At 40.1% G+C, this 27,646-nt stretch overlaps 1 protein-coding gene across 1 annotated transcript in view; it reads left to right on the top strand.

The window, feature by feature from the left end:
* Positions 1-15,645: 15,645 nt before the first annotated feature.
* Smp_124100 (hypothetical protein) overlaps positions 15,646-27,646 on the top strand; it is a gene marked incomplete at both ends in the record, with an annotated part of 41,251 nt that continues 29,250 nt past the window's right edge. The window contains 5 exons of the mRNA XM_018793119.1: positions 15,646-15,744; positions 15,778-15,875; positions 17,560-17,655; positions 17,698-17,780; positions 19,911-20,007. Of these exons, the coding sequence (XP_018647664.1) occupies positions 15,646-15,744; positions 15,778-15,875; positions 17,560-17,655; positions 17,698-17,780; positions 19,911-20,007 (473 nt within the window). The remainder of the gene's footprint in view (positions 15,745-15,777; positions 15,876-17,559; positions 17,656-17,697; positions 17,781-19,910; positions 20,008-27,646) is intronic.

Below are 27,646 nucleotides of genomic sequence, written 5' to 3' on the forward strand. Positions count from 1 at the left end.
GGGGCGGCGGGTTGTGGTTTGGCGGGAGAACGGCAGAGAGGGGGAGAGGCGGTGCGGGTGGGGTCGGGGTTTGCCCTGGTGGTTTAGCTTCAATTAACTCATGATTTCAACTATGAAAATACTACATATCCACAAAAACCCCCTTCTGATAGTAATAATAATAATAATAGTAATAATAATAATAACGAATGATACACTAACATAAGTAAATAAGTAGTAAATTATGTTACATCAATTCTATCTATCTGATGACTAATTAAATTAGTTATTATTATTGTTATTGTTATTATTATTAGTAGTAATTGTTTTGGGAATTCCTTTTCTTCAAATTTATATAGCCATAGGCTAAATAACTTTATATGAAATAAATAAACGAATTATGATTTGTGTCATATATCGTAAAACTAAAGTAGTGTTTAGTATTTCATCTAATTGAGAAGTTACTCTTTTGTTCATATTGTTTCTTTGATTTTACTTTAAGATTTCATGTATAGTGACTGAAAAAATATAATCAGAAGGGATTTTGTGGAGATTTCAGCATTTTTTATAGTTTACTCATGAGTTCAAGTATGAAAAATACTAAAATGTCCACAAAACCCCTTATGATAATGATCGTATGCTCACTAGTGACTGGCTCCATGAGGTATTTCCTTGAGTTCTAGTGAGAAGCAGCGACCAGTGGAGTTCAACCAGATCTGTTGGGAGATATCAGCTCACTGAAGACATTGGTGAATGGTTTCTCAATTTCGTGGATTGATTGAAGTTAGACATTAACACCATCGGATGTTGGCTCATTGGTCTAGTGGTTAAGCGCTCGAGCGCGAGACTGGTAGGTCCTGGGTTTGAATCTCGCTAGGTGAGGTCGTGGATGCACACTACTGAGGAGTCCCACAATAGGATGAAACGACCGTCCAGTGCTCCCAGGTTTTCGATGGTGGTCTAGCTTCACTTGAATCATGATTTCAACTATAAAACATATTAAACAACTAAAAATAATCTGACATTATTAATCAAAACAAAATATGAAATAGAAGATTGTATAACAAATGATTCGAAATTTGATTTGGACGATCGTTTATGACACAGAAATGATGTTAGCTAAACAATGTCATGGAGTACTGTTGGGTGAACATTTTATCTTAGTTTGAGATTTTCTGACAGTGTGTATTCAAGGCTCCTCATGAGGTTGTACTTATAATATAAAAATCTTGTAGGTAGCATGACACTACTTAAAGATAATTGAATACTTAATCTGTGAATAACTTTAAAATGGTCTTCCTGTTTAAAATTGCATTAATCATTCATGTTGCCGAAAAACATCATTTCTTCAAGCACTTGTGGAGTTCTTTTTAAATAATGATTGTCTTGTGAACACAACTTAGCTATTCCGATTTCAAAATACAGTACATATAAATGAGTTCGCTGTTTTCAGTTCTGGTCCAATCGCATATCAACGACCTTCCAAATGCATTTTCTAAACTTTTCATTCCTGATTGTTGTTTTGACTTGGCTGATATCTTTCTATTATTAAGTTGCTATGGACAAAAGCGTTGTCAAACTCTGAGTATCAGTGGCAACTTTAAATCTATTGTTTAACGAATTTAATTAAGTGTAATCACTGAAGGTTATAGTGACATTTATATCTAGTGATTTTTTGTAACAACAAATTAAAGATCACATATTTTTCCTATTTGTCACACTTTATATGTAACCACGCTTATATTCGATATCGATTGTTTTTCTGTATCAATGGTAAAGAAACGAATACTTTTGTTTGGTTATATATAACACTTCTCTACCACGATTCTTAAAATATAAACGTTGTATCCACCGTCTATTCTTCTGCTTTAACGGCCACGGCCTTTGATTGAAGATTATAATAGTATTATAACATCCTTTTAGGCCATTCCACACTACGTTGGAGCTTCGGCCCGGATCATTACTGAATAATACTACTGGATCTAATCTTCTTCATTTTGCTGTTGGTGCCATCACGTGCAGAGGAACCTTTGTTAACCAAGTGAACTTATTTGTGGTTGTTATCTCAGAAAGCAGCTTACAAGTAACATTCATTTCATAACACTGTTACCATTTTGTTGATCAATATACCTTTTTATAATTTAACTGTAATTTGTTACCTTTTGCGTTAATCATAGACACACGCTTAGGTTTGTAGTGTTAATTCTTTTGGTATATTGTTGGTAACTTTACGTATTGTTATATTTTGACTAAGCTCTTTCGCTGAGGTCCACCACAAGGTTATGGCATTTACATTTGAAAGTAAAACTCGACATTATACCATATACCGTATCCATGGCATAAGGGCTTCTTTGTACTCTATAATCTTATTTTTAAAAGTCGACTGAACAAAGGCTACTACCCACTTTCCTACGTCACATGAAAGAAGTCTGAACACAGTTATTGTATTTCCACATAAACTTTAGGGGTTTTTATTTTTAGCTCTTGAGATGAAATTACCAATAAACGTTATGCTCCAATATGCAACACTCACTAGATAAAGGGACGAAAGTGTGGTCAAAAGTGACGGGGATGGCACACTTAGCAAACGCTGAAGATGTTGAGTGTAACTTTAGCTCAATCTTTTCGTATAGGGAATGTGATACATACTTATTAATGCTTTATTGCCAAATCACAACTCTGTAATGGTTTTAAGCGTACGAACGTTCAAAATCATCATGATAATGAGATATATCCTTAACACCTAGACTTGAAGCCCAAAATATTCGTGAACACTGAATTCAGTAATGTTAGTAGGGCTTCATTTACTTGGGTTCCTCGGCGATACCACTCAGACTGAACAAACTGGTAATTAGTCTGTAGTGACCGGCCAGTCTCGATAAGAACACGATTGGAATAACAGAAACAATTATTATTATTGTAACCAATTGTACCAGAGATTGTTTTACTGTATTTGTTTAACTGTATCAGATTCACTTCTTGTTTCGCTATCCGCCTTGTTTGGTTCGAAATTGCTCACGCACTGCCCATTTTGCCTGTACTCTTTGGCACGTCTCAGTATTATTTCTATACCACGAGATCGCCAATAAATATACTTGATCTGGATTAATAAAGCCTTCTGATTTACGAGCTACCAAAGGAACCAAGTCGTTTTTGGGCGCGTAATCGAATAGTAGTGGTGATCATAGTCCGTCCTCGACTCGACATCCACTACAAACTGGTGAGCCGTATTTGGAATACTCACTACAAACTGGTGAACCGTATTTGGAACACGCACAATATCTGGTGAACCAAAACTGGTAACGCAATTCATCGAGCACAGTTCAAACTTGGCCATTTTTCCAACCCAGATCAATTCGGTGAGTCTGTGTATCTATCCACTTCTGTTGCATATATCCGTATTGATATTTTCAATATATAATATTTTGGCAACTTACTGTGGTGGATAACGATAAGAATAGTATAAATATAATAGACTCCGAGGTACAGGCTATTAATTTTCGACCGGTTCCTTTCATCCCTCATGATCCAGAAGTCTGGTTCGCGGCACTGGAATCTCAATTTGAGATCCGCCGCATAACCAATCAAAGGCAAAAGTAGGCCTACGCTTTGGAATCATTGCCCGGGGATCACTTAACTGCTGTTCGTGAGGTTGTCCTCAGTCCGAACGTTTACGACCGTCATAAGGATGCCATCCTTCGACATTTCCTCCCATCAAGAGAGGAACGATTGAGGACTCCATTAGCACGTCACCCTATGGGTGATGCTAAGCCGAGCCACCACCTCACGCGCCTGCAATCCCTTGCAGGAAACTCGACAGCCGACTCCGAAATAGTCAAAGAGTTGTGGCTCGAGGCATTACCAGCGAGTATCCAACCAACTCTTACGGCCCTGCTCGAGGACACCCCACTCAACAAGGTGGCCCTCATAGCAGACGAAATTCCAGCACGAGCTAGCGCCAAAGACAACTATATTGTTGCCTCTACTTCTCGTTCAAACATGGATTTCGATGCTAGACGACCTTCGGCTCATGGGGATAGGGATAGATGTATCCATACTCGTCTCAGTTTCCGAGACCGCTCAAATGTGCCAGCCTCCTACGTCCCCCAACCCAGGTCACAATCTCGAAAAGCCGTAACGACTCGCCCCAAGCGGGCATCTTCCAAGCCACGCCAGAAGGCGGCTTCGGAAGCGAGTCCGAGTTGGTGCTGGTTCCACCGTGCCTTCGGGGCCGGTGCCCGTCATTGTCGAGCTCCCTGCTCATACAAGGCGGGAACTTCCCGAGCCGGTGAGTAAATACGGCCGTACTCACCGGCCCTTCACCTCAGTTTGACCGTTTATTTTACGTGCACGATTATCGCACTAACGCTAGGTACCTAGTGGATACAGGTGCCCAAGTTTCTGTCGTACCTATCAGTAACAGTAAGTCTCAAGCTACGATGCTTCGACTACGCGCTGCGGATGACTCAGTCATTCCTAACTATGGTACACGACGAATTACGGTCAATCTGAGCAAACAGCCTTACGAAGGCCCTTTTCACGTGATTTCCCGTCACGAAAAGACCTTCAAGGTTGATCGACATGGCCGCATCGAAACGGTCAGCATTGATCGTCTCATGCCAGCACACGTCGATGACAGTGCCCTACCTGATAAGCCGAGACCTAATGCTAGACCCATCAAAGCTTCTAGCGGGATCTCTACATCTACTTTGGATCCCACGCTAGATGCACCTGAGACCCCATTCTCACGTCCCAGTCAACAGCACGTGTCATCTGCCCCGTCTACGGACGAGACTTTCGTCTCACGTCCAGACCAGCAGCCCACACCGCCTTTGACTGCGGATGAGATTGCAGGCTCACGAGGTTCGAACGAGACTACCGTCTCACGTTCCGGTCGCCGAGTACGCTTACCCGTACGCTTTCGCGACTAACCTCATAACCAGCAGCGGATACAGTATAGGACCTTACCCCTATATTACACGAATGCTACACTTTTCTCTTTTTCTTTCATTTTTTTGTTTATCCCGAGCCTACGCCTCCGACCATCGCTGTTTTGGTATCGTCGACTTCAGTCAATCTTGGCGAAAGCTGGCCTGATCACCCACGCTCTAATCAACGCACTCAGCCGATCTCTATGGCTCCAAATACGTGTAGTATACATTTGGTCCCGAACTTGGTTATCCTGGTCGCATCTGGTTCCTTGGCTCCATCTGGTTTCGTCCTACGTCTGCAGCGTTTCTAGTCCGGACCTCTACGAACGCAACCTTCAGATTCTGGATACAAACCATTCCGGTGTAGCATGCTAATCCAAGCAATCAATACAGTACGTTCCTTCTGGTACCGTTCTACGTCAAAGACTTTTGGTGGCAACTCGAGGATCAACGATCACTTCATGTTCTGCCAACGCCTTCGTCCTACAATTGCACGTTTCACGATCAGTCCCACGAACGAAACCGCTACGTATCGAAAGTGTAAACCCTTTCTAGCGGGGGGCTCCTGTAGTGACCGGCCAGTCTCGATAAGAACACGATTGGAATAACAGAAACAATTATTATTATTGTAACCAATTGTACCAGAGATTGTTTTACTGTATTTGTTTAACTGTATCAGATTCACTTCTTGTTTCGCTATCCGCCTTGTTTGGTTCGAAATTGCTCACGCACTGCCCATTTTGCCTGTACTCTTTGGCACGTCTCAGTATTATTTCTATACCACGAGATCGCCAATAAATATACTTGATCTGGATTAATAAAGCCTTCTGATTTACGAGCTACCAAAGGAACCAAGTCGTTTTTGGGCGCGTAATCGAATAGTAGTGGTGATCATAGTCCGTCCTCGACTCGACATCCACTACAGGGATTCACTTCTAGTGACCACCCTTTCATCCATGCCACCAATGAGTTGAGATCATCCTGTAGTATTGCCCCACAATGCCCTGGTACGGCCGCGAGTGGGGAGAGTCTGCTCTCCCTCTCGAAATGCTCTCATATGGCCACACGAATATATAGCCTCTGTCAGGGAAGTCCTACTCACTGCCTTCTCGTGGTGGGGGTGTTGTTCACAAAAGTGGGAGGACGAAAAGCGAATGTCGGGCGCTTTAACCGAGTTGGTGGATGTGGAGGATCCACCTAGGGGAGTTAGAAAACCCTGATTCCAAACCAATGGTGCACATGGGCTCCAGTATCCTGAAGGAACGAATGGCGTATGAACCAACTGTTGGTCACCGGCTACCATGGGACTGCATCTCCTTACGATGCTCCACTGCCTTGTGGACTAGACCTTTAGGTCAAAGGCTCCGGGTGTGGCCCCCTAAGAAAACCACCTGCTTCAGTCTGGGCACCTGGGCAGTATCACAGCCCTCACACAAATCGAATGAGATTTGTGAGGCGCATATTTATCTGGTGCTTTCTTGTACCAATATTTATGTGTTTAAATAAATAAATAAATCCTGTAATACTATTCTATCTGACATGCTGTATACGGGTCTTCAAACCTTTATGTCATCGGCAAAGAGTAGAACGGATGACTAAGATACAATTAGAATTTGGTTTACATAAAGTATAAAGAGAAGAGGACCGAGTATTGCGCCTTGGGGAACTCCACATTTTACAGGTTCTCACGATGAGAAAGCTCCATTTAACTTAACCCTTTTTCTCTTATATGTAGAAAGTCACTTATCTAGTCTATGACTGTATACTGGATTCCAGGACTTTCCAGTTTTAATTGAAGACCAGAATGGTAGACCTTATCAAAGTCTTTACTTGGATCGCTGAAAATCACGTCTGCAGGAAAAATCTCGTTCTTTTGCTGCAGCCCAATCTTCTCTTGAAGTGAGATTTGTCAAACATGATTGGCCTTTCCGAAAACCATGTTGTTCCGTAAATAAAAGAATATGCCCTTCCAGAGTTTATAAAAACCGGATGATTTTTTCCATTTGTTTTACAACAGCACTAGTTAAGCCAACGGTTCGATAGTTACTTACTAAATCTCCACTTCCAGCCTTATACACCCGACTAATTATCGCGTCTTTCCAGACTAGGGTCAGTCTGGACTGCTTCAAAGACATATCAAACAGTATTGTTAAAGGTTCAGCAATCACAACCGATAGGCATTTCATTATCTTAGGACAAATGTCATCAGGCTAACTGGACTTATCAGGTTTGAGATGCTGAAGTAGTCTTAAGACAGTACCTTTCTCAATAACTACAGAGTTCATCAACAAGCCGCCATAATCACAACGAGTCGTTGGGCGTCCCTCATTACTGATAGAAATATTCCGGCAGAGCTTCAGCATTTTCGGTATCATTTACTGCCAATATTAACAGATTTTCTTGTACCAAAAGTGATGGAACTGCATCACTGTGATGTTTAAGAGTAATTGTATTATAGTATAAACTGGTAATCCCAGAAACGACGCAATTTAATCAAGAAGTATTAAATGAACACGAACGAATGTACTGTATTTGGAATTTGGAATCAAGGGGTCATCAATACAAAAGAATCATTGGTTCATTCAAACACCACATCAGCTTAAATAAAGATCCAGATTTCTGCGATCGATCGTACCTCTTCTCTTTAGGTTCATCACGTGCCTGTCTGACTGTGTAATAGATGTAGACACTGTATTATTTAGACTGCACTCGTCAGTATTAGAATTAACAACCAAAATTGGAACAGACTCACCTGGTTCCTGGGATTGTATACAATCATCATGTCGGTTGTGTGGTGAAACCACTGACATCTAGAATTTGCATCATAGACCTTCCAACACTATCCTCCTCCACGAAATAATCTTGGGTCCTTACGTTCCGATGTTATAACCTATTCGACGTTCCCAATTTGCATTATCTTCTTATATCTCACACTTCTATTATTATATGTGAGTATTTGAGGATACACATTGATATACAATTTGAGGTATTCCATCATGTGACTTTGACTTGGATAAAAATCATGATACATATTCTTTTTTTATTCATATTAGAATACACAAATAGATATGCATTGGTATATGTAATTAACACATGTGATTCATCCAGGCTTGATCCACCTGCAAAACAATAGGATGGAAAACATACATCTGCTTTATACTCATTAGAGTAATCTTGGACTTGATTTGGATTATCTGCCTGTGCAAACTCCATATCTAGGCAAACTGGTTCTCCGATCGCTTCAGGAAACTTGCTATTCCCTCTGATTTATCATACCACTGACTAGGGATTCTACTCAACATACATTGTTCGTGAGAATACCCAACATCCGAAACGACAACATCAGAAAGGTGACTAGAATCCGACTCATCTGGAACCTATTTGTCACATTCACTAGAAAGATCTCTAGAGACAAATCCATCGTGACAACGAATAGCATTTGATATGACATCAGAACTTGATTTCTCTGAAATACTTCCCTCAAACTTATTCAGAGTTTCATTAGAGAATAATGGATCATTGGAGAAATCAGCATCTATCAATACTGAATCCGGTTTTTGATCATAATTTGACTCATTCAATATATCATTCTTAGAGTTGTAAGAAATTTCGTCAGAAATATGTGAATCATTATGACAAACCACATCTGTTACAATAACAAGAGAAACCTGATAAGAAGTTATTGATTAGAAACTTTTGTCTCAAACGGATTCTGGCTTTCATTCAACTCTCGACTGCTCTGTGACGTTATACCGCTTCTAGAAGTCTTGGATAAACGTAAGTGATCATTAGAAGTAGTAGTAGAATCACGAATTTTAGTACTAGTTTCAGCGAAATGAATCATGGTATGACAAACTGACTGAACGCGTCCAGTTTTACCACATTTAAAGCATTTAGAATTACGAAATACACATGAATTACATGGGTAAAACATGCCACAGAACAAGCATTTACCAAACTTGTGCTCATCTTCGTAAACTGTTTCACAATTTAATGAGCTGTTATCTGAATAACCTTGGTTACATATCGGACTGCGACGACGTAGTTAAGTGGTGAAATTCCTGATGTTCTGGCGAGTCATATCATTGAATTTTTCCCCTTTACCGCATTCAAAATTTGTATAATTTACATGGTCCAGCTGTAGCTGCTTGAGAGTTGCATAAGGGAGTGAAATCGGCTTGTCTGGAAATGCCAAAGTCCTTATTAAGCTGTGTGCTTCTTTTCCGATGAATGTAAGGAAATGGGCTACAATATTAAAATCCTCATCATTTTCCCTGGTTATAGTCCAGATTTCGAACCGCTCCATGTAATCTTCAAGAGCATTGTAATCTGAATGTATATCCAACCGTTCTATCACAGGCTCCATTGCGACGCCAATGTGATGATTTGAAGTATTTGAATTATAGTATAAACTAGTAATCCCAAAAACAATGCAATTCAATCAAGAATTATTAAATGAGCACGAACGAATGTACTGTATTTGAAATTCAAAATAAAAAGTCACCGATGCAAATAAATCATTGATTCATATAAACACCACAGTATGTTTTGGCTGCATGTCCCTGATAGCTGTCACTAATGTCCAAGCTTTCTATGATTAGGAGGCCTAAAAACGCTCTGTGAGGAAACCTGGGAGAGGATTATCGTGTGGTACATACGTCTTTTGTGTTCCATGGATTTGAACATTTACGACGTGACATTAAGACAGATTAAAATTAGAGCGGTTGCCCACCACCCACCCACCCTCCTATTGTCATCAGGTATTTTTTCAAACCCAAATGAATCCTGTTGTTTTTATATAGTTAAGATTATGAGTCATTTGAAGCTAGACCACCATCGAAAACCTGGAAGAACTGGACGGCCGTTTCGTCCTATTATGGGACTCTTCAGCAGTGCGCATCCACGATCCCGCTCTCGCGAGATTCGAACCCAGGACCTACCAATCTCGAGCCAGAGCCCTTAACCGATAGACCACTGAGCCGGCATCCAACGGTGTTAATGTCTAACCTCAACCAATCCACCCAAATGAATCCTGTTGTTTTTCATGAATCTCCGTATCTTCACATTGTCTGTTTAAATTAGTGCCACTAAGCTAATTGTATGTAGAAGGTCATAAGCGAAGAACAAGAGGAGAAGTGAACCTAAGGTGGTAGCCTGTCAAACTCCTTGTTGTGAGAACCTCCAGCTTTCGTGGGCTCTATTTGCCTTGGTGCGGAACACACGGTTATCCAGATAGTTCCGGAGCCAAGATAGAAATGGGTCAGTGGAACCCATCTTCTCTATCTTCACTACAAGTATTGTACCGTGTCTAACACTTACGCGAAGTCGAAGGAAATATAATGAACCGGTATATTTTGGTCCCAACACACTCTCCAAATGTTCCATTCCAGGAGAATGCTGAATGGACAGGACTACCCATTCCTAAACCCATGTTGCACTTCATGGAGGATACCGCGTTTGTTCATTTATTCACTCATTTAGTCCAGTACCAGCTCTTCTATAATCTTCGACATCATTAGAAGTAATGCGGTCGGTTCAAAGAAAGACGAGTATTTTCGGTTCTTTCCTTGGGAGATTGGGAAGAGGAACAGAATTTCCGATTATCCAGGGAGTTGAATATCTTTTCCACTACAATTTACAGCTTTCTCTTTTTGTTTCTTATCATTCATCTGAATCTCTGAATTTCTAAGATATACTCTCAGTAAGTACTTTGGTTATTAACCTTTTATGTCTTAATTGTTATGAACAGGATTTACTGACATAACGGAAATAAAGTCAATATGATCTATATACCATAAGGATCACTATCGTTCAGTAATTCTGAAGTTGGAACGATACTAAAGTATGTTTTACACTACCTAATATCACTTTTTAATTAACTGTTGTTACTGAGCAAGACCATTGAGATTGCACCTGACAACGGTCATATATTTGTAGCTTAGATATTAGTATTTATTCAGCAAAAGCACTATTCATTCTTAACATCTGATTAGCAGTTTTTCGAAGTAGCATAAACGAACTAACATTAGACCTTTAGTCTATTTTTGGCTACCAGCTGCTCCACAGGCCAGTTCCATGGCCTGTGAATTTTTCCTTCCACACTCTTTCTACTTGTCGTTGACTGACCCCGGACAAAAGTTCCAATGTCCAGTGGTCAACTTTCTAATGCATTAATATTTGACTGATTATTTGACTTGAGTTCAGTGTTTCACCACTGACTCAATAACAATGAACTCAGTAAAAGCTCTTGATACTAACCCAAGTATCCTGCGAATGTTAGGTTTCTTATCGTAAGTCATTGGGGCTAACAAAAGAGAATGTTCAAGAATGATAATCACATTAAAAAGGATGTAATTGGAAATCTATGAAATCACTTGTGAATTATATAGACTTGTAGTGGATGTCGAGTCGAGGACGGACTATGATCACCACTACTATTCGATTACGCGCCCAAAAACGACTTGGTTCCTTTGGTAGCTCGTAAATCAGAAGGCTTTATTAATCCAGATCAAGTATATTTATTGGCGATCTCGTGGTATAGAAATAATACTGAGACGTGCCAAAGAGTACAGGCAAAATGGGCAGTGCGTGAGCAATTTCGAACCAAACAAGGCGGATAGCGAAACAAGAAGTGAATCTGATACAGTTAAACAAATACAGTAAAACAATCTCTGGTACAATTGGTTACAATAATAATAATTGTTTCTGTTATTCCAATCGTGTTCTTATCGAGACTGGCCGGTCACTACAGGAGCCCCCCGCTAGAAAGGGTTTACACTTTCGATACGTAGCGGTTTCGTTCGTGGGACTGATCGTGAAACGTGCAATTGTAGGACGAAGGCGTTGGCAGAACATGAAGTGATCGTTGATCCTCGAGTTGCCACCAAAAGTCTTTGACGTAGAACGGTACCAGAAGGAACGTACTGTATTGATTGCTTGGATTAGCATGCTACACCGGAATGGTTTGTATCCAGAATCTGAAGGTTGCGTTCGTAGAGGTCCGGACTAGAAACGCTGCAGACGTAGGACGAAACCAGATGGAGCCAAGGAACCAGATGCGACCAGGATAACCAAGTTCGGGACCAAATGTATACTACACGTATTTGGAGCCATAGAGATCGGCTGAGTGCGTTGATTAGAGCGTGGGTGATCAGGCCAGCTTTCGCCAAGATTGACTGAAGTCGACGATACCAAAACAGCGATGGTCGGAGGCGTAGGCTCGGGATAAACAAAAAAATGAAAGAAAAAGAGAAAAGTGTAGCATTCGTGTAATATAGGGGTAAGGTCCTATACTGTATCCGCTGCTGGTTATGAGGTTAGTCGCGAAAGCGTACGGGTAAGCGTACTCGGCGACCGGAACGTGAGACGGTAGTCTCGTTCGAACCTCGTGAGCCTGCAATCTCATCCGCAGTCAAAGGCGGTGTGGGCTGCTGGTCTGGACGTGAGACGAAAGTCTCGTCCGTAGACGGGGCAGATGACACGTGCTGTTGACTGGGACGTGAGAATGGGGTCTCAGGTGCATCTAGCGTGGGATCCAAAGTAGATGTAGAGATCCCGCTAGAAGCTTTGATGGGTCTAGCATTAGGTCTCGGCTTATCAGGTAGGGCACTGTCATCGACGTGTGCTGGCATGAGACGATCAATGCTGACCGTTTCGATGCGGCCATGTCGATCAACCTTGAAGGTCTTTTCGTGACGGGAAATCACGTGAAAAGGGCCTTCGTAAGGCTGTTTGCTCAGATTGACCGTAATTTGTCGTGTACCATAGTTAGGAATGACTGAGTCATCCGCAGCGCGTAGTCGAAGCATCGTAGCTTGAGACTTACTGTTACTGATAGGTACGACAGAAACTTGGGCACCTGTATCCACTAGGTACCTAGCGTTAGTGCGATAATCGTGCACGTAAAATAAACGGTCAAACTGAGGTGAAGGGCCGGTGAGTACGGCCGTATTTACTCACCGGCTCGGGAAGTTCCCGCCTTGTATGAGCAGGGAGCTCGACAATGACGGGCACCGGCCCCGAAGGCACGGTGGAACCAGCACCAACTCGGACTCGCTTCCGAAGCCGCCTTCTGGCGTGGCTTGGAAGATGCCCACTTGGGGCGAGTCGTTACGGCTTTTCGAGATTGTGACCTGGGTTGGGGGACGTAGGAGGCTGGCACATTTGAGCGGTCTCGGAAACTGAGACGAGTATGGATACATCTATCCCTATCCCCATGAGCCGAAGGTCGTCTAGCATCGAAATCCATGTTTGAACGAGAAGTAGAGGCAACAATATAGTTGTCTTTGGCGCTAGCTCGTGCTGGAATTTCGTCTGCTATGAGGGCCACCTTGTTGAGTGGGGTGTCCTCGAGCAGGGCCGTAAGAGTTGGTTGGATACTCGCTGGTAATGCCTCGAGCCACAACTCTTTGACTATTTCGGAGTCGGCTGTCGAGTTTCCTGCAAGGGATTGCAGGCGCGTGAAGTGGTGGCTCGGCTTAGCATCACCCATAGGGTGACGTGCTAATGGAGTCCTCAATCGTTCCTCTCTTGATGGGAGGAAATGTCGAAGGATGGCATCCTTATGACGGTCGTAAACGTTCGGACTGAGGACAACCTCACGAACAGCAGTTAAGTGATCCCCGGGCAATGATTCCAAAGCGTAGGCCTACTTTTGCCTTTGATTGGTTATGCGGCGGATCTCAAATTGAGATTCCAGTGCCGCGAACCAGACTTCTGGATCATGAGGGATGAAAGGAACCGGTCGAAAATTAATAGCCTGTACCTCGGAGTCTATTATATTTATACTATTCTTATCGTTATCCACCACAGTAAGTTGCCAAAATATTATATATTGAAAATATCAATACGGATATATGCAACAGAAGTGGATAGATACACAGACTCACCGAATTGATCTGGGTTGGAAAAATGGCCAAGTTTGAACTGTGCTCGATGAATTGCGTTACCAGTTTTGGTTCACCAGATATTGTGCGTGTTCCAAATACGGTTCACCAGTTTGTAGTGAGTATTCCAAATACGGCTCACCAGTTTGTAGTGGATGTCGAGTCGAGGACGGACTATGATCACCACTACTATTCGATTACGCGCCCAAAAACGACTTGGTTCCTTTGGTAGCTCGTAAATCAGAAGGCTTTATTAATCCAGATCAAGTATATTTATTGGCGATCTCGTGGTATAGAAATAATACTGAGACGTGCCAAAGAGTACAGGCAAAATGGGCAGTGCGTGAGCAATTTCGAACCAAACAAGGCGGATAGCGAAACAAGAAGTGAATCTGATACAGTTAAACAAATACAGTAAAACAATCTCTGGTACAATTGGTTACAATAATAATAATTGTTTCTGTTATTCCAATCGTGTTCTTATCGAGACTGGCCGGTCACTACATCCTAACAGGGGTGTGGTGATGCAATTATAAAACTATGCTGGTTCGTATCACCATACAATATTTGAATTCGTGTTGCCCAAAGTAATAAAATATAAAGATTTAGGAGACATACTAAGCAATGATTTCAAAACTACCAGTCACTTCAAGGCTGCTGCTGCAAAAGGCTATAGGGTATTATGCTCTATTCGTAAATCTTTTCAGTATTCGGACGAGAAAATGTTTAGATTATTATACCGGACTTTCGTGCGACCACATTTGGAATATGGGATTCAAGCAGCGAGTCCTTGTTTCAAATATGAGGCGGGTATGCTGGAACGAGTCCAACAGTAAAAGATTTGGGAGTGTTGGTACCCTACGACCTGAAGTCGTACGCTAACTGTGACAAAAACGCCTTTCAAGCAAACCTTGCACTGGTAACATTGAAGCGCATTTTTGGCCAGTTTGACGGTAGAAACTTCCACATAATCTTTAACAGTTTTATTCGTCCCCATTTAGAGTACAGAAACATAGTATTTCCTCCCTCCTTCCAAAAGGATAACGACACTATGGGACATATCCAACGTCGAGCCACGAAATCAGTTCCGGGACTCAAATTCAAACCCTACGAAGAGCGCCTCCAACCACTTAAGCTTTACCCGTCAAAGTACGGGCGTCTTAGAGGTGACCTTCTTATGACTTACAGTATCCTTAGCACTTCTGGTCATCCGCTTAAACATCTTCTTAAGCTTAGTCACAACACTAACTTAAGGGGTAACACTCAGAAACTGGAGACCCTACATAGCAGAACAGACTGTAGACACAACTTCTACTCCGTAAGAGTTGTCAAATGCTGGAATTCGCTAGTACTAGCGACTTCCCAGGACTCCTTTAAGAGGAAACTTGACCTATTCTTAAGGATTAAGGATAACATATTATGATGATTTACCAAATTCGTTTTTTCATCTATTATCGTTAATATACCTAGGTTCTTGCCTGGAGGTATTGGTGATCCACTGCTGTTAGATACGGAAGCCCGTTAAGTGAAAGCTCCTTCTATTCCGTCCTCAACCATTTGAACCATTTAATGGAATTCTCTACTAGAACACGTGATATCAACACCTGTTGATATACTTAAAATGATATTGGATCCCCAGTGTTAAAAACTGAAAGGATTAATATAGGTCAATAGACCTCTTATCCTTATTGCTGAATACTGAATTTGATGTTGAACATGTACTCAGTAGTAAGCTATAGACAATATTGGCAACATTTGGTGACTTACGCTACTTCAGTATCGTCGGGTAGTGGTTGTTGTGGTTTGATATACGGTGTGAGGATTCTTATTTCCTATCAAAAGACTTAAGAATGTGGCAAGAGGCACGCAAGCAGGAGAAACATATCAAGACATTGATGGTTGATTATAAGAGGAGAGCAGAGCGAAGAAGAGATTATTATGAGCGCATTGTAAGACTGTTATACATAATACGTCCTTCTTAGAAACAAGACCCAATTAAGTTTCTTCGCTTGTTTGGCAGATCTTCAAAGCTTCATCTGGACTCGGAGGTGACGAAGGCTGCTGAGAACCCTAATAACATGTAATTTCATATCATTTTAATGAAACTCATGTATACATTACATCATGTGTTTACTTTTAATTAGTGGAACTGGTTTTAGGAATTTCTTTGCAGGTTGATATTGATTTTGGCAGGTTTCCTGGCTTTGTAGCCTTGAATTGTCTTAATTTGTTTTAGTGGTCGTAGAAGGATTTTTTCTGCTTTCACTTATATTTTCTCGTGTTAGTACAGCTTACTTGTGAACTTAGTTTTAAGGGCATTAATCTAAAATCTAGAGTTTTGGTTTCAGTGTAGTTGAAAATCACGTTCCTGCACCACTGGGTTTCAGTCGCATAATGTATGCTTGTTGATACTCATGTTTGTTAAAATCAAAGTGTAACTGAAGCAGCTTGTATTTTCCCGTAGGAAAAAATTGTCATAGGTAAAGCCAAACATTTCCAGCATCTAAATATTATTAAGGACGATAAACTAGTGAAGCAGATCTTCTTGACGGGTAATTTTCAAAGGTTGACTTACTTATTGATTAATTTGATCCATCTGATGGATATTTTGTAGAATTTAGGTGACAATGGTTGGTGGGGTTACTCGTGTTTCATCCAAAAGGTGGGTTTGGTTTAGCCTATGATTAGAGCACTTAGCTTCTATCCAACAAATTGCAAATTTGGACCTCGCTTTCAGTTTTGTATGTCGCTAGCCTTCACGCAATGTACTCAAAGTTAAGTACATGGGCATAGACATGGTCATTAAAATACACTTGGTATGGAGTGACTATTGGAAATTTAGAACAAAATGGATACGTTTTTATTCAAGTATTAAGGCATATCATTTAGCCTCCTTAATCCTCATTTCCGGACATCTCATGTATTGTATGCCATTTTAATTTAAGAGTATGGGAAAATAGATCTTAATAGTTTATTTTTTTATCTGCCACTAAGTTTTTATGACTCAATGGAGCAAGTTAGCTGAGGTCAGGTAACAGGATTTCGTTTTACTCAAGCTTCCGAGAACAAAATATGGTAATCAGATATAGCTTTTAGAGTGAATCATACGGACGAACCGATCAGGTATATGATAAAAAGCCTTGGGTTTCGGTGCAAAATTCACCCATTCATTAGGCTAAATAAAGTTTTGGCATTAAAGCTGATGCCAGTTCTTGATGAAACCCTAAATCTAATTCCTAACCTTAACCATCAACTGGTTTATAACCCTCATTTGATCCTAGTCATTAAGTGAACACTCTTAAGGTCACTTTGGCGTCGCTCAAAGGTCGCCCATAAATTGTAGCCTCACCAATCATACTATCACTACTCTTATTTATTGTCGTCAGTGGTGTAAGCCTGGGTTGCATAATTAGAAATCAGCCATAGTGACCCAAAGATTCATTAGTTGTTCCTTTAAAGTATTAAATATCGTCCTGTTTCGTACTGCGATCTCTCCCTTTTTGTGCCTTTCAAATCTACATTACTATAAGACCTATCTCCCCATCTCGTTGTTTTTCTCCAACATTCTTTCGATGCATTAACGCAAAATCTGTAAACCTAAATTATTCAAATCAGACTTTATCATTAGTCTCTTCATTTGAAGATTACAAAATAGTTGACATCTGAACCTCTTTGGGTTTAGTCGTTTGTTTGAATTTAGATTTTCATATTTCTGTCTTGTTTCATAATATTGTCGTCTGACATTTACTTCCTTAATGATAAAGGATGCCTTGGGTTGGAGACCCGTCCATTATGATCGATCGCTTTGATGTACGGGCTAGCTTGGAACACTATGACACTCGAGTGGCTGATGATATCAAGTATGCTCCTCATCTACCAAATTAGTAATAATTTACATCTAGACTTTCGTCGACAGAAAGAATCGAAGCCAGACTATGTAACTACGAACGTTATCGGTGCCTTATTCATAATGAATATGCATCAGGTATAAATAGAATTTTTTAATCTTCCTTTTTCGGTATATTTCATATGGTATCTTTCTTTCGTTAGATTGTATACAGAACTTTAGTTTGCAAATGTACGATGTAGTACTCACTCAGGTTACTTAGCAGTTGAAATAGTCGACAATTTTAGTAATTACTTATATACATCAGATTCGTTTAAAGCTTTACGTCTAAATAAACTATTCTTATATCACTACCGTTATCTGTATCTGGGATGTTGGTTCTAAATAGTTATTGGAAAATCAGATAAAAGAGATTGTCAGCTATAAATTTGCTAGCTGTTCCGAATCTATTATTTTAAAATCACGTTAGTTTAAGCAAAATTTAGACTCAGAGAGTAAGTATATTTCTTCCAAAAATACTTTTCATCTGGATTTCCTCCAGCATGCTCATCACGCGTCCTACATTTCTCTGTAATATGAAGAACGAGTTGTGTCTAGACAAATACTTCACTCTTTGTGTGAGACCCGTCATATTAGGCGAATGGTAAAACAGTTGTACCAACTCATCTAATAGCACTATCTAGTGTAGTTTTCAAAAAAGATTGCTCATTTCCCAGTTTGAAACCAATTCGAGCGCATTGTATCGTAGTTTACTGCAATCGTTATGGTCAAGGGTATACTAGGCAGTTTGTATAACAAAGGTCTTGTGAACCTTCGTCAATATTCGGGCAAATAGTTTGACAGAAGTTGGGCATCGAGCATATCAAAGACATTATTTGTAGGTGAGGTATTTGAGATAATCTCAACGATTGCAATTTGATAAGTTCCAATGTTTCGTCCATCAATCTTGTCTCCGCTTCTATAGGGTGGTAATCAGTATTAAAGAATTTTTAACCTCTAACTAATCTCTATTTAAAGATTATTCAATTGTATCCAGATGTTGGCTTTGTTAAGTGGGAGAAAAGTTGTAAATAATGTGACAAGAATGTGTGTGTACTTGTATGTTATCAGTAGTTAATAATTAGGGTAAATGCAGTCTTTGTGTATCACCAAAGACGTACTAATCATTTTATTTATTATTCATCGATAATTCCGATGTTCACTCTGAAGAAGTCCAAACGAGATCAATGACCGAAATGTTAGAACTATTCAGGTTTCAATCGCTGAGATTATTGTAAATATCATTTTCACAAATAATATCTTTTGTTTCTAAACATAAGCTGGTCTAATTTCCTTCGGCTTTTATGAATTGAATTTAATGTCTTATCATTTTAGATCATATTTTCCTCTATTACGACTGATACTTAGCTATTTATTTTACTCCACTATTTATCAACCTTATTTTAATACAAAAAGCCACCTCCAATCATTATAGTAATTAAGGATTATTTTATGCTGATGTGTAGCTAAATGAAAATGTTTTATTCGTCGCTGAACTTTCCTATCACTATACTTAATCATCGTCAATTGAATGAACTGTGTATTCAAATGATATCTGTCAAGGGTTACTATTTTTATTTGCTATGTTCGTGGTTGAATTTAAAATAACCGATGAAATGTTAATTGATAGATTAATTATATGAAATAGTACAATGGGGTCGGATGATAGCTATTCATGAAACTTAATCTATTGACTTACTGAATTCACTGGCAATCTTCAACTGAATAGTATTAAAAAGAAACGAGCCCAACAATCACAAAGATGTGTTACTATTTCTCTATAACAATCCATAAGACTAAGACAAGGATATTGTGATAATAAATACGGCGTGGCATAGATGACACAATTATGTCTAAACGTTGTCAAGCATCCAACGTATTTATCTGTTTCGATTTCTGCCCATCATAGCATTTGCAAGCATGACAAGGTTTTCTGTAACAACGTCGTTATCAGAATTTTGTATATCTTACTACATATCAATTTATGATACCAGTTTCCAAATTCAATTTGACTGAATTGATTCCTCAATGTCATCTAGTCTGCAACCATAAATACTCTGTTCTAATTCACAGGAAAATATCACCGCATAAACAAGTTGTGCACAGATTAGTATACATGATATCACAAATGATAAATATCTAAGTTAGTCCACTCTCTTGTACATATATGTTCACTTTTTATTAAGTTTTCATGAAACAATGGTTTTGCTGTGTTTTTTCTATCCTAAGTCACCGAAGCAATGGCTTTGAAACAAATCGAAATGGATGAAAAGTATGGTGATATGGAAAAACGACGTAAAGAAGAAGAAGAGGCTACTGCCAAAAAGTAGGGTGTTCATAAAATCTCATTTCTAATTACTTTCATTACCTAGTTCATTAGTTTTTTCCAAGATTGAATTATTTCGATAAGATGGAAAGAATACAATTCACTTAACAAGTACATGTTAGTTTATTTGGCTTTGATTCATATTGTTTATGTGACGGTAAGTGATACTACCAGATTAGCTAAACCAAAATATGTGGAATTGGGTTTGTATCTATAACAAATTGGTTGAAAGTCGAGTGTTTAAACCACTAAACCACCTCTATAAGATGAATCAATAAAAAAAGTCAAAGTAGGTTCATAGAAGTATGACTCAAGACGATGATAATAGAAAAATACCATACAAATTGTTTGCAAAAAAAGACAAAATTAAACATGCCCGAAATTTTTCCACAAATTATGTAGTGTGGAATTTTGCTGGTGATTTCTCTGTGGTGACGATATGAAGCGTATCGACTTAGATCAATGCGAATTTCCTGCATTGTTTACGCCTGATTGTCTAATTCTTTTTCTATACTGAGTTTGTAAAGTCGGCCAGCGATGCATGTGAAGGATTTCTTTTTCGGGGGGGGGTAGCAGTACCATATCTATTAATAATAGTTTTATTCGTTACTGTATATCTTTAATTATTTAAAATTGTTAATCTTAACATATCCAAACAGATTCCTTTCATACTTCATATGCGTCTGTGAAAAATATGCATAAAACAAATAAAGGTCTAAGATTTAAAAATAATCCTTGAAACAGTAGATAACAGATATGTGTTCACAAGTAAGGATTTTTAGTTAGTTTAACCCTTACTACCTCCTTGTCGTATAATATATTCCAGATATGTCATTGTAGAACATTCCTAACTTTCTTTGCGTACATGAGTTTTGATGTATTTGTTCCTCGGTATGCCAGAAGGTATACAAGGAGAATGATGTGGATGAAGTAGGCGGTTCGTATCTGGTAGAATAACACTTGTTAATTTTTTACAAAAGCAAAACACAACTAGTTAGTAAGTTATTAAGTTGTCTCTGTTTACATTAGCGAAATTCCTTAATCGCAGAGATCTTGTAACAATTAGCAAAGACTTAATTGTAATCCAGAAGTGTACATCAAAAACATATTTGTCACACTTTACCATACACATTTATTTATTTAAACACATACATATTGTTACAAAAGGGCACCAGTTACATTTGCGCTACACAAAATAATGAAAATAGGAAGAGAAAGGATGAAAAGATAAGGGGACTGAAATGTACAACCGGAAAACTCTTCCAGTTAAGAAAGTTAGAACCACTCTTTATGAAGAAAGTAAAAGAAGGTTACAATAGGCTCGCCACTGGCTTCTATTCTGAGCCATATCTGATAACGTCTCTAGCCACTGTGTTGCACCATCTCTCGGACCCCAGCCAGGGAGTCGTGAAGGACCAACATACACACACCGAAAATACTTCCTGCATTTTTGTTAACAAACTGATATTGATAAATATGATCATTTAATAAAAGATAAAGTTTAACAAATAGTATTAGTTCCTCTATCATTATAAAGAAAAGGAAGGTTTATTGGTCTAGATCTAAACGTGACTATATCATCAGATAATTTCTTTGGGATTGCGATTTCTCAAAATTTCTTCCCCATATTTCTTATAAACTTCGAAAAAGATTCATTCAAAATCTCTGGGAAACAATTGAAGCTGTAATTTTTCATATTGTACGGTTTGAGTTTTTGAAATAAATAGTTATTTCCATATTTTCTTTGCAATCCACCAATAAGCTTGTTTTAAAAATCTCAAGCAATTTGCACCAATTATTTGCTTCAGTTTGGGCACCTGGGCAGTATCAAAGTCCTCGCACAAATCTCATTTGATTTGTGCGGCGCATATATATCTGATGCCCCTTTGTACCAATATTTATGTGTTTAAATAAATAAAAACATAAAAATAATTGAAGTCTTTTTGGGAATTAGTGCATGGTTATTGTTCTTGTCACAAGCTAATTATACTTAACAAGACATTCTAAATTTCATATTAATTCTAAAAATTATTCCACTTTTCAGTATTATTCATGGAGTTTTTAATATTTCCCAAGAGTTAATGGCATCAACACATATAATACTATCAGAAGCGGTTTTTTTTTGAGATTTTAGTAGTTTTATATAGTTAAGATCATGAGTCATTTGAAGCTAGACCACCATGGAAAACCTGGGAGCACTGGACGGCCGTTTCGTTCTATTGTGGGGCTCCTCAGCAGTGTGCACCCACGATCCCGCCTCACGGGATTCGAACTTAGGACCTACCAGTCTGGCGGCAGAGCACTTAACCATTAGACCTTTCAGCCGGCATCCAACGGTGTTAATGTCTAACCTCAACCAATCCACGAAATTGCGCGATTAACTTCCATTGTACTGAGGTAGATACCTGTGAATCTGTTCAAAAAAGATCTGCTCCACTGGCCACGACTTCTCACTAGAACTCCAGGAATTACCTCACGGAGCCAGTCACTAGTGAGCATATGATCATTATCAGAAGGGGGTTTTGTGGAGATTTTAGTAATTTTATGTAGTTAAGATGATGAGACATTAACACCGTTGGATGCCGGCTCAGTGGTCTATCGGTTAAGTGCTCTGGCGCGAGACTGGTGGGTCCTGGGTTCGAATCTCGTGAGGCGGGATAGTGGATGCGCACTGCTGAGGAGTCCCTCAATAGGACAAAACAGCCGTCCAGTGCTTCCAGGTTTTCGATGGTGGTCTAGCTTCAATTGACTCATGATCTAAACATATAATACTATTTAGCTTACACATCTATTTCATTTTATAATCAAGTTTCATTTTGTACATAATGATATTAAACTATTTGCTAATAATCTACTTATTTCTTATTTATAATTTCTTCGAAATATTTCACAATTTCAGAGCTCAAGAATCGAAAGCTGCTATTGGATTTGTTTATGAAGATAGTACGTGTTTCTCTGAACCTGTCGTAATGAATAATCAACCTTCTACATCTCAAGATAATAGTGATACCGATGATGAAGCAGATAGTGACATGGATATTGGTATGTTGTGTTTGTTGTTGTTATTGCTTGTATTCTATTCAATCTCAATTACATTAAATGTGCAATAATTATTATGAATACCAATAGCATAATTGGCAAAAATATACTATGCTGACGACCTTATGTGATTTGTTAACCAATCAGGAAATGCTGTCTAGTAACAAAACAGTTATCAATACAAATTAATAATAGTGGAATAACAGCTGTGATCTGAATAAATAATCTTCACATGTTAAATTATATATATATATATATATATATATATATATACCCGACCGTTGCTGCTGCCTTGACGTGGTGGTTGGGCTTGCCTATCGTGATGAAGCAATCGAGCTATGCTGACTGGAACAATCGTTCCTCGAGGTCCTACCATGCCAGACAGGTCGGTTGAAGAGCGGTAAGACTAAAAGCAGCAATCCCAAGGTCCGAAGGCGAAGTCGTACTGCCGACTGTACAGAGGTGTGACGGCAGTAAGGTGTTTCCTTCATACAACCAGCATGACAGCGATGCTGCCTTCCCACAAGGAGGGGTGGGGTTAGAAAAGGTCGACCCTAAAAATGCACACCTCGCCTTATCCCACGGATTTCCGTCTCCGGCGGTAAGGTCCTTTAAAGAACAGAGCTAACACGTCAAAAATCCCCACAAAAAGGCCGTGCGTGACCGGCCTCAAGCAGTTGTCCCTTGGGCACTGCGGTCACGCTCCCAGGTCGTTAAGACCAACACTAATCCGACTTCTTTTTCAGGTCCCTCAAGAAATACCCTTCCACGATGTGGGCAGCCGGGAAGTGATATTAGCCCTCATACCCGTAACAGCACACGAGACCAAGTTGGTCACTTTCAAATCCTTCCTACTCCTAATAACTCTCTTATCTCCACGACTAACCCTTCCCACATCCTTTTATCACCTCGCACCGCTAGGGCAAACGATTCAAGTACACGGAACGTTATTCCTGATCTCCTGAAACCACGCTCTAAACTACATATAGGAACTTTTAATGTCCGAACATTGTGCCAAATAGGACAACGGGCTTCCTTAACTAGGACTCTAGAATCTTACACCATCGATGTGTGCTGCGTCTCCGAAACGCGCATACAAGACCCTAGTAGCGTCATTCATTTGACCTCACCTAATCAAAATAAAGAACCATCTCGATACACGCTTCGTGTATCTGGAAGCCCTGATGTTGCTTCCCGTGGCCTCGCTGGGGTAGGTATAGTATTAAGTCCTAGGGCAGAACTAGCTCTTCTAGACTGGATCCCAGTAGACAGTCGTCTATGCGCTGTCCGACTAAACGGATCAGTAAGGACTCGGAAAGATAGGGAAACTCGTCGTTGCCTCTTCGTCGTCTCTGCCTACTCTCCCACTGACTGCAGCTCAGACGATATAAAAGATGAGTTCTACAGGAAACTTTCTGACCTTCTCCGAAAAGCTAGGCGTTCTGATGTAGTAATAGTAGCAGGTTACTTTAATGCTCAAGTAGGTAAACTAAGTGAAGGGGAAAGACACCTGGGTGGATCTTATGGTGTCGTGGTTAAAAGGACAGATAATGGCGACCGTCTGTTGCAGCTGTGCTCAGATAACCGCCTATTTCTTGCAAATACTAACTTTAAGCATAAGGAAAAACATCTTTTGACATGGCGACCCCCGAATTCGTCTCAACGTTGGACCCAATTAGATCACATCGTTATCAGCCATCGATGGAGGGGCTCGATAGAAGACTGTCGCTCATTCTGGAGCACATGTTTAGACTCAGATCATGCTCTAGTGCGAGCACGTATCTGTCTGCGTCTTACTGGACGTAGGAAAGACACTGCAGGGAAGCCTCTAAGGGTTCTACTTAATGATAAACAAGCTAAGAATATATTTCAGGAACAACTGGAAAAACAGTTGGACAGACATGTAGGTTGTGCCCACCCCGAGGCAGCGTGGAATGACATCCGAAAAGCTGTGGAAACAGCTGTGATATCCGCTAGTAAGGTAAGCCATAAGGTCAGGGAGAAACAATGGATCTCGGCAGCATCTACCACACTGATAGATGCTCGAAAATTCATCCCACCTGGCTCTGAACATAACGAAGAGCGGAGTCAGCTTAAGCGAAGGCTAATAAGAAGCCTACTCAATGGTCGTGAACAGTGGTGAGTAGCGAAAGCAAGAGAGATGGAAAAGGCAGCGGCAATAGGTAACAGCAGACAGTTATTCAGGCTTATTAAAGAAACCGGCATTAGGAACCCAACTATTAGCGAAACTATCTCAGACAAAGACGGGCATATCATTCATTCTCAATCCAGGAGATTGGATCGATGGGCAGAACACTTTAGGGATCAGTTCAACTGGCCTTCAGCCACACTTCAGTTACCCACGATCCCCAGTCGTCCTGAATGGCAAATTGAGGTAAGTCCTCCAACTCTCTACGAGGTTGAAAAAGCTATAGGAGATCTAAAGCGAGGGAGAGCCGCAGGCCCTGACAGGTTCACCCCTGAGATTTTTAAGGATGGTGGTCCAGTACTAGCAACGAAATTGACTGAGGTCTTAGGTAGAATCTGTGAACTGGACGTAATTCCATCTGACTGGTCCCAATCACTGATTGTGCCAGTCTATAAGAAAGGACAAAAGTCCTCTTGTGACAATCACAGAGGAATCAGTTTGACTAATATAATGTCTAAAATATTAGCTTCAATAATACTTGGACGCCTAACCAAAGCTCGTGAAGAGCAGACTAGAGAAAACCAGGCTGGTTTTCGACCTGGACGTGGTTGCATGGACCAGATATTCACTCTACGTCAGGTCCTAGAACATAGACACACATTCAGACGTCCCTTAATAGTAGTATTTCTTGACCTTAAGGCGGCATTCGATTCAGTTGATCGTGAGGTCCTATGGCAATGTTTGTCAGTGAAAGGAGTACCAAAGTAGTAGATTAACCTCATAAAGGCTCTCTACTCGAACACAACTGATCGGGTTAGAGCCTACGGCGAACTGTCATCAGAATTGGTTACCTCAAGTGGTGTTCGTCAGGGCTGTCCACTCTCCCCATTCTTGTTTAACTTTGTCGTTGACATGCTTTTAGAGATATCACTTTCATCATCTTGATCTCCTGGAGTTGAACTTTTACCGGGAGACTCACTTGTTGACTTAGAATACGCCGACGACATAGTTTTATTCGGTGAAGACGCTGACAAAATGCAGAGTCTTCTGACCACTATAAGCAACAATGCAGGCATGTTCGGGATGCGATTCTCTCCCTCGAAGTGCAAAATGTTACTTCAGGATTGGGTTGCATCGGCACCTGAACTAATGATAGGGAGTGAAGTAGTTGAGCGTGTAGACCACTTCATTTATCTTGGAAGTCTCATCAGCCCTTATGGTCTGGTGTGTGACGAAATCTCAACACGGATACAGAAGGCTCGTCTAGCTTTCGCCAGCTTGCGCCATTTATGGCGTAGGCGAGATATCCGTCTAGCAGCAAAAGGACGGGTTTACTGTGCTGTCCTACTTTATGGCAGTGAAACATGACCGATAAGAGTAGAGGATATTCGTAGGCTACTAGTATTCGATCATAGGTGTCTTCGAAGCATTGCTCGTATATCCGGGGACCACCGGGTAAGTAATGCAGTTGTTAGGAAACGGGTACTAGGTAAGGATGGCAAATCGATTGATGAAGTAGTGAAACTTCATCAGTTGAGATGACTGGGACGCGTGTTACGTATGCCCAACCACCGACTGCCCTGACGTGCAATGCTTTATGGTGTAGGAGCAGGTTGGAAGAAAGCTAGGGGTGGCCAGACCAAAACATGGCATAAATCCATGAAGTCGCTGACAAGTGGACTGGGCCATGTATATATATATATTATGTATATATATATATATAGTATACTATAGTATAGTATATAGATCTTCAAACCCTTATCTTTCACATAATACTTATACTCTTACTACTTCTACCAATATGGGATTTGAATCGACAACTGCATCTGTGTGCTAATGTGGTATGGCAACTCGAACTGATGTATGTACGTACGAAGTTCTACGTTGTAACTGACTGATATATATATATATATATATCGGGCTAGTGTTGTAAGTTAAGGCTATCACCCCATAAAGTTTTCGTCACAAACTGACTTCAATTATAATACGAAACGGTTAGGGTTAGGTATTAACAGTTTAACCGCAATCTTGAGCTAGGTTTACAAATTAGAGTCAAAGTTCTCAACGCGAACTGATATCAGCTATAATGCAGTGCTTTGCCACCCTTCTGTTTACAACTTCGATAAACTTGGGGTTAACATTTGGAGTAAGAAAATAAGGAGAATATTATCTAGCTTCATTAAATACTCTTGTTTACTCATTGAACCATATCAAGTATTTCAACACACAATCTGCCTCAGGGGCAGGTATACCATGCCGTTTATCCTGAGAACCATCTAAAATTCACTTTTTGCTTGCACAATAAATATTCTTATTGGTTTGAAGCGTCTTAGGAACCAAAAATTGTCAGTCTTCACTTGATTAATAATAAAATACTTATCTTTTATTGCACTTTAAAATCCGCACTAAAGTTCATGAGGCGTTATTTTAATTCTCATTGGCTAACTCAAG

This window comes from Schistosoma mansoni, chromosome 1 (assembly GCF_000237925.1).
Source record: "Schistosoma mansoni strain Puerto Rico chromosome 1, complete genome".
NCBI lineage: Eukaryota > Metazoa > Platyhelminthes > Trematoda > Strigeidida > Schistosomatidae > Schistosoma > Schistosoma mansoni.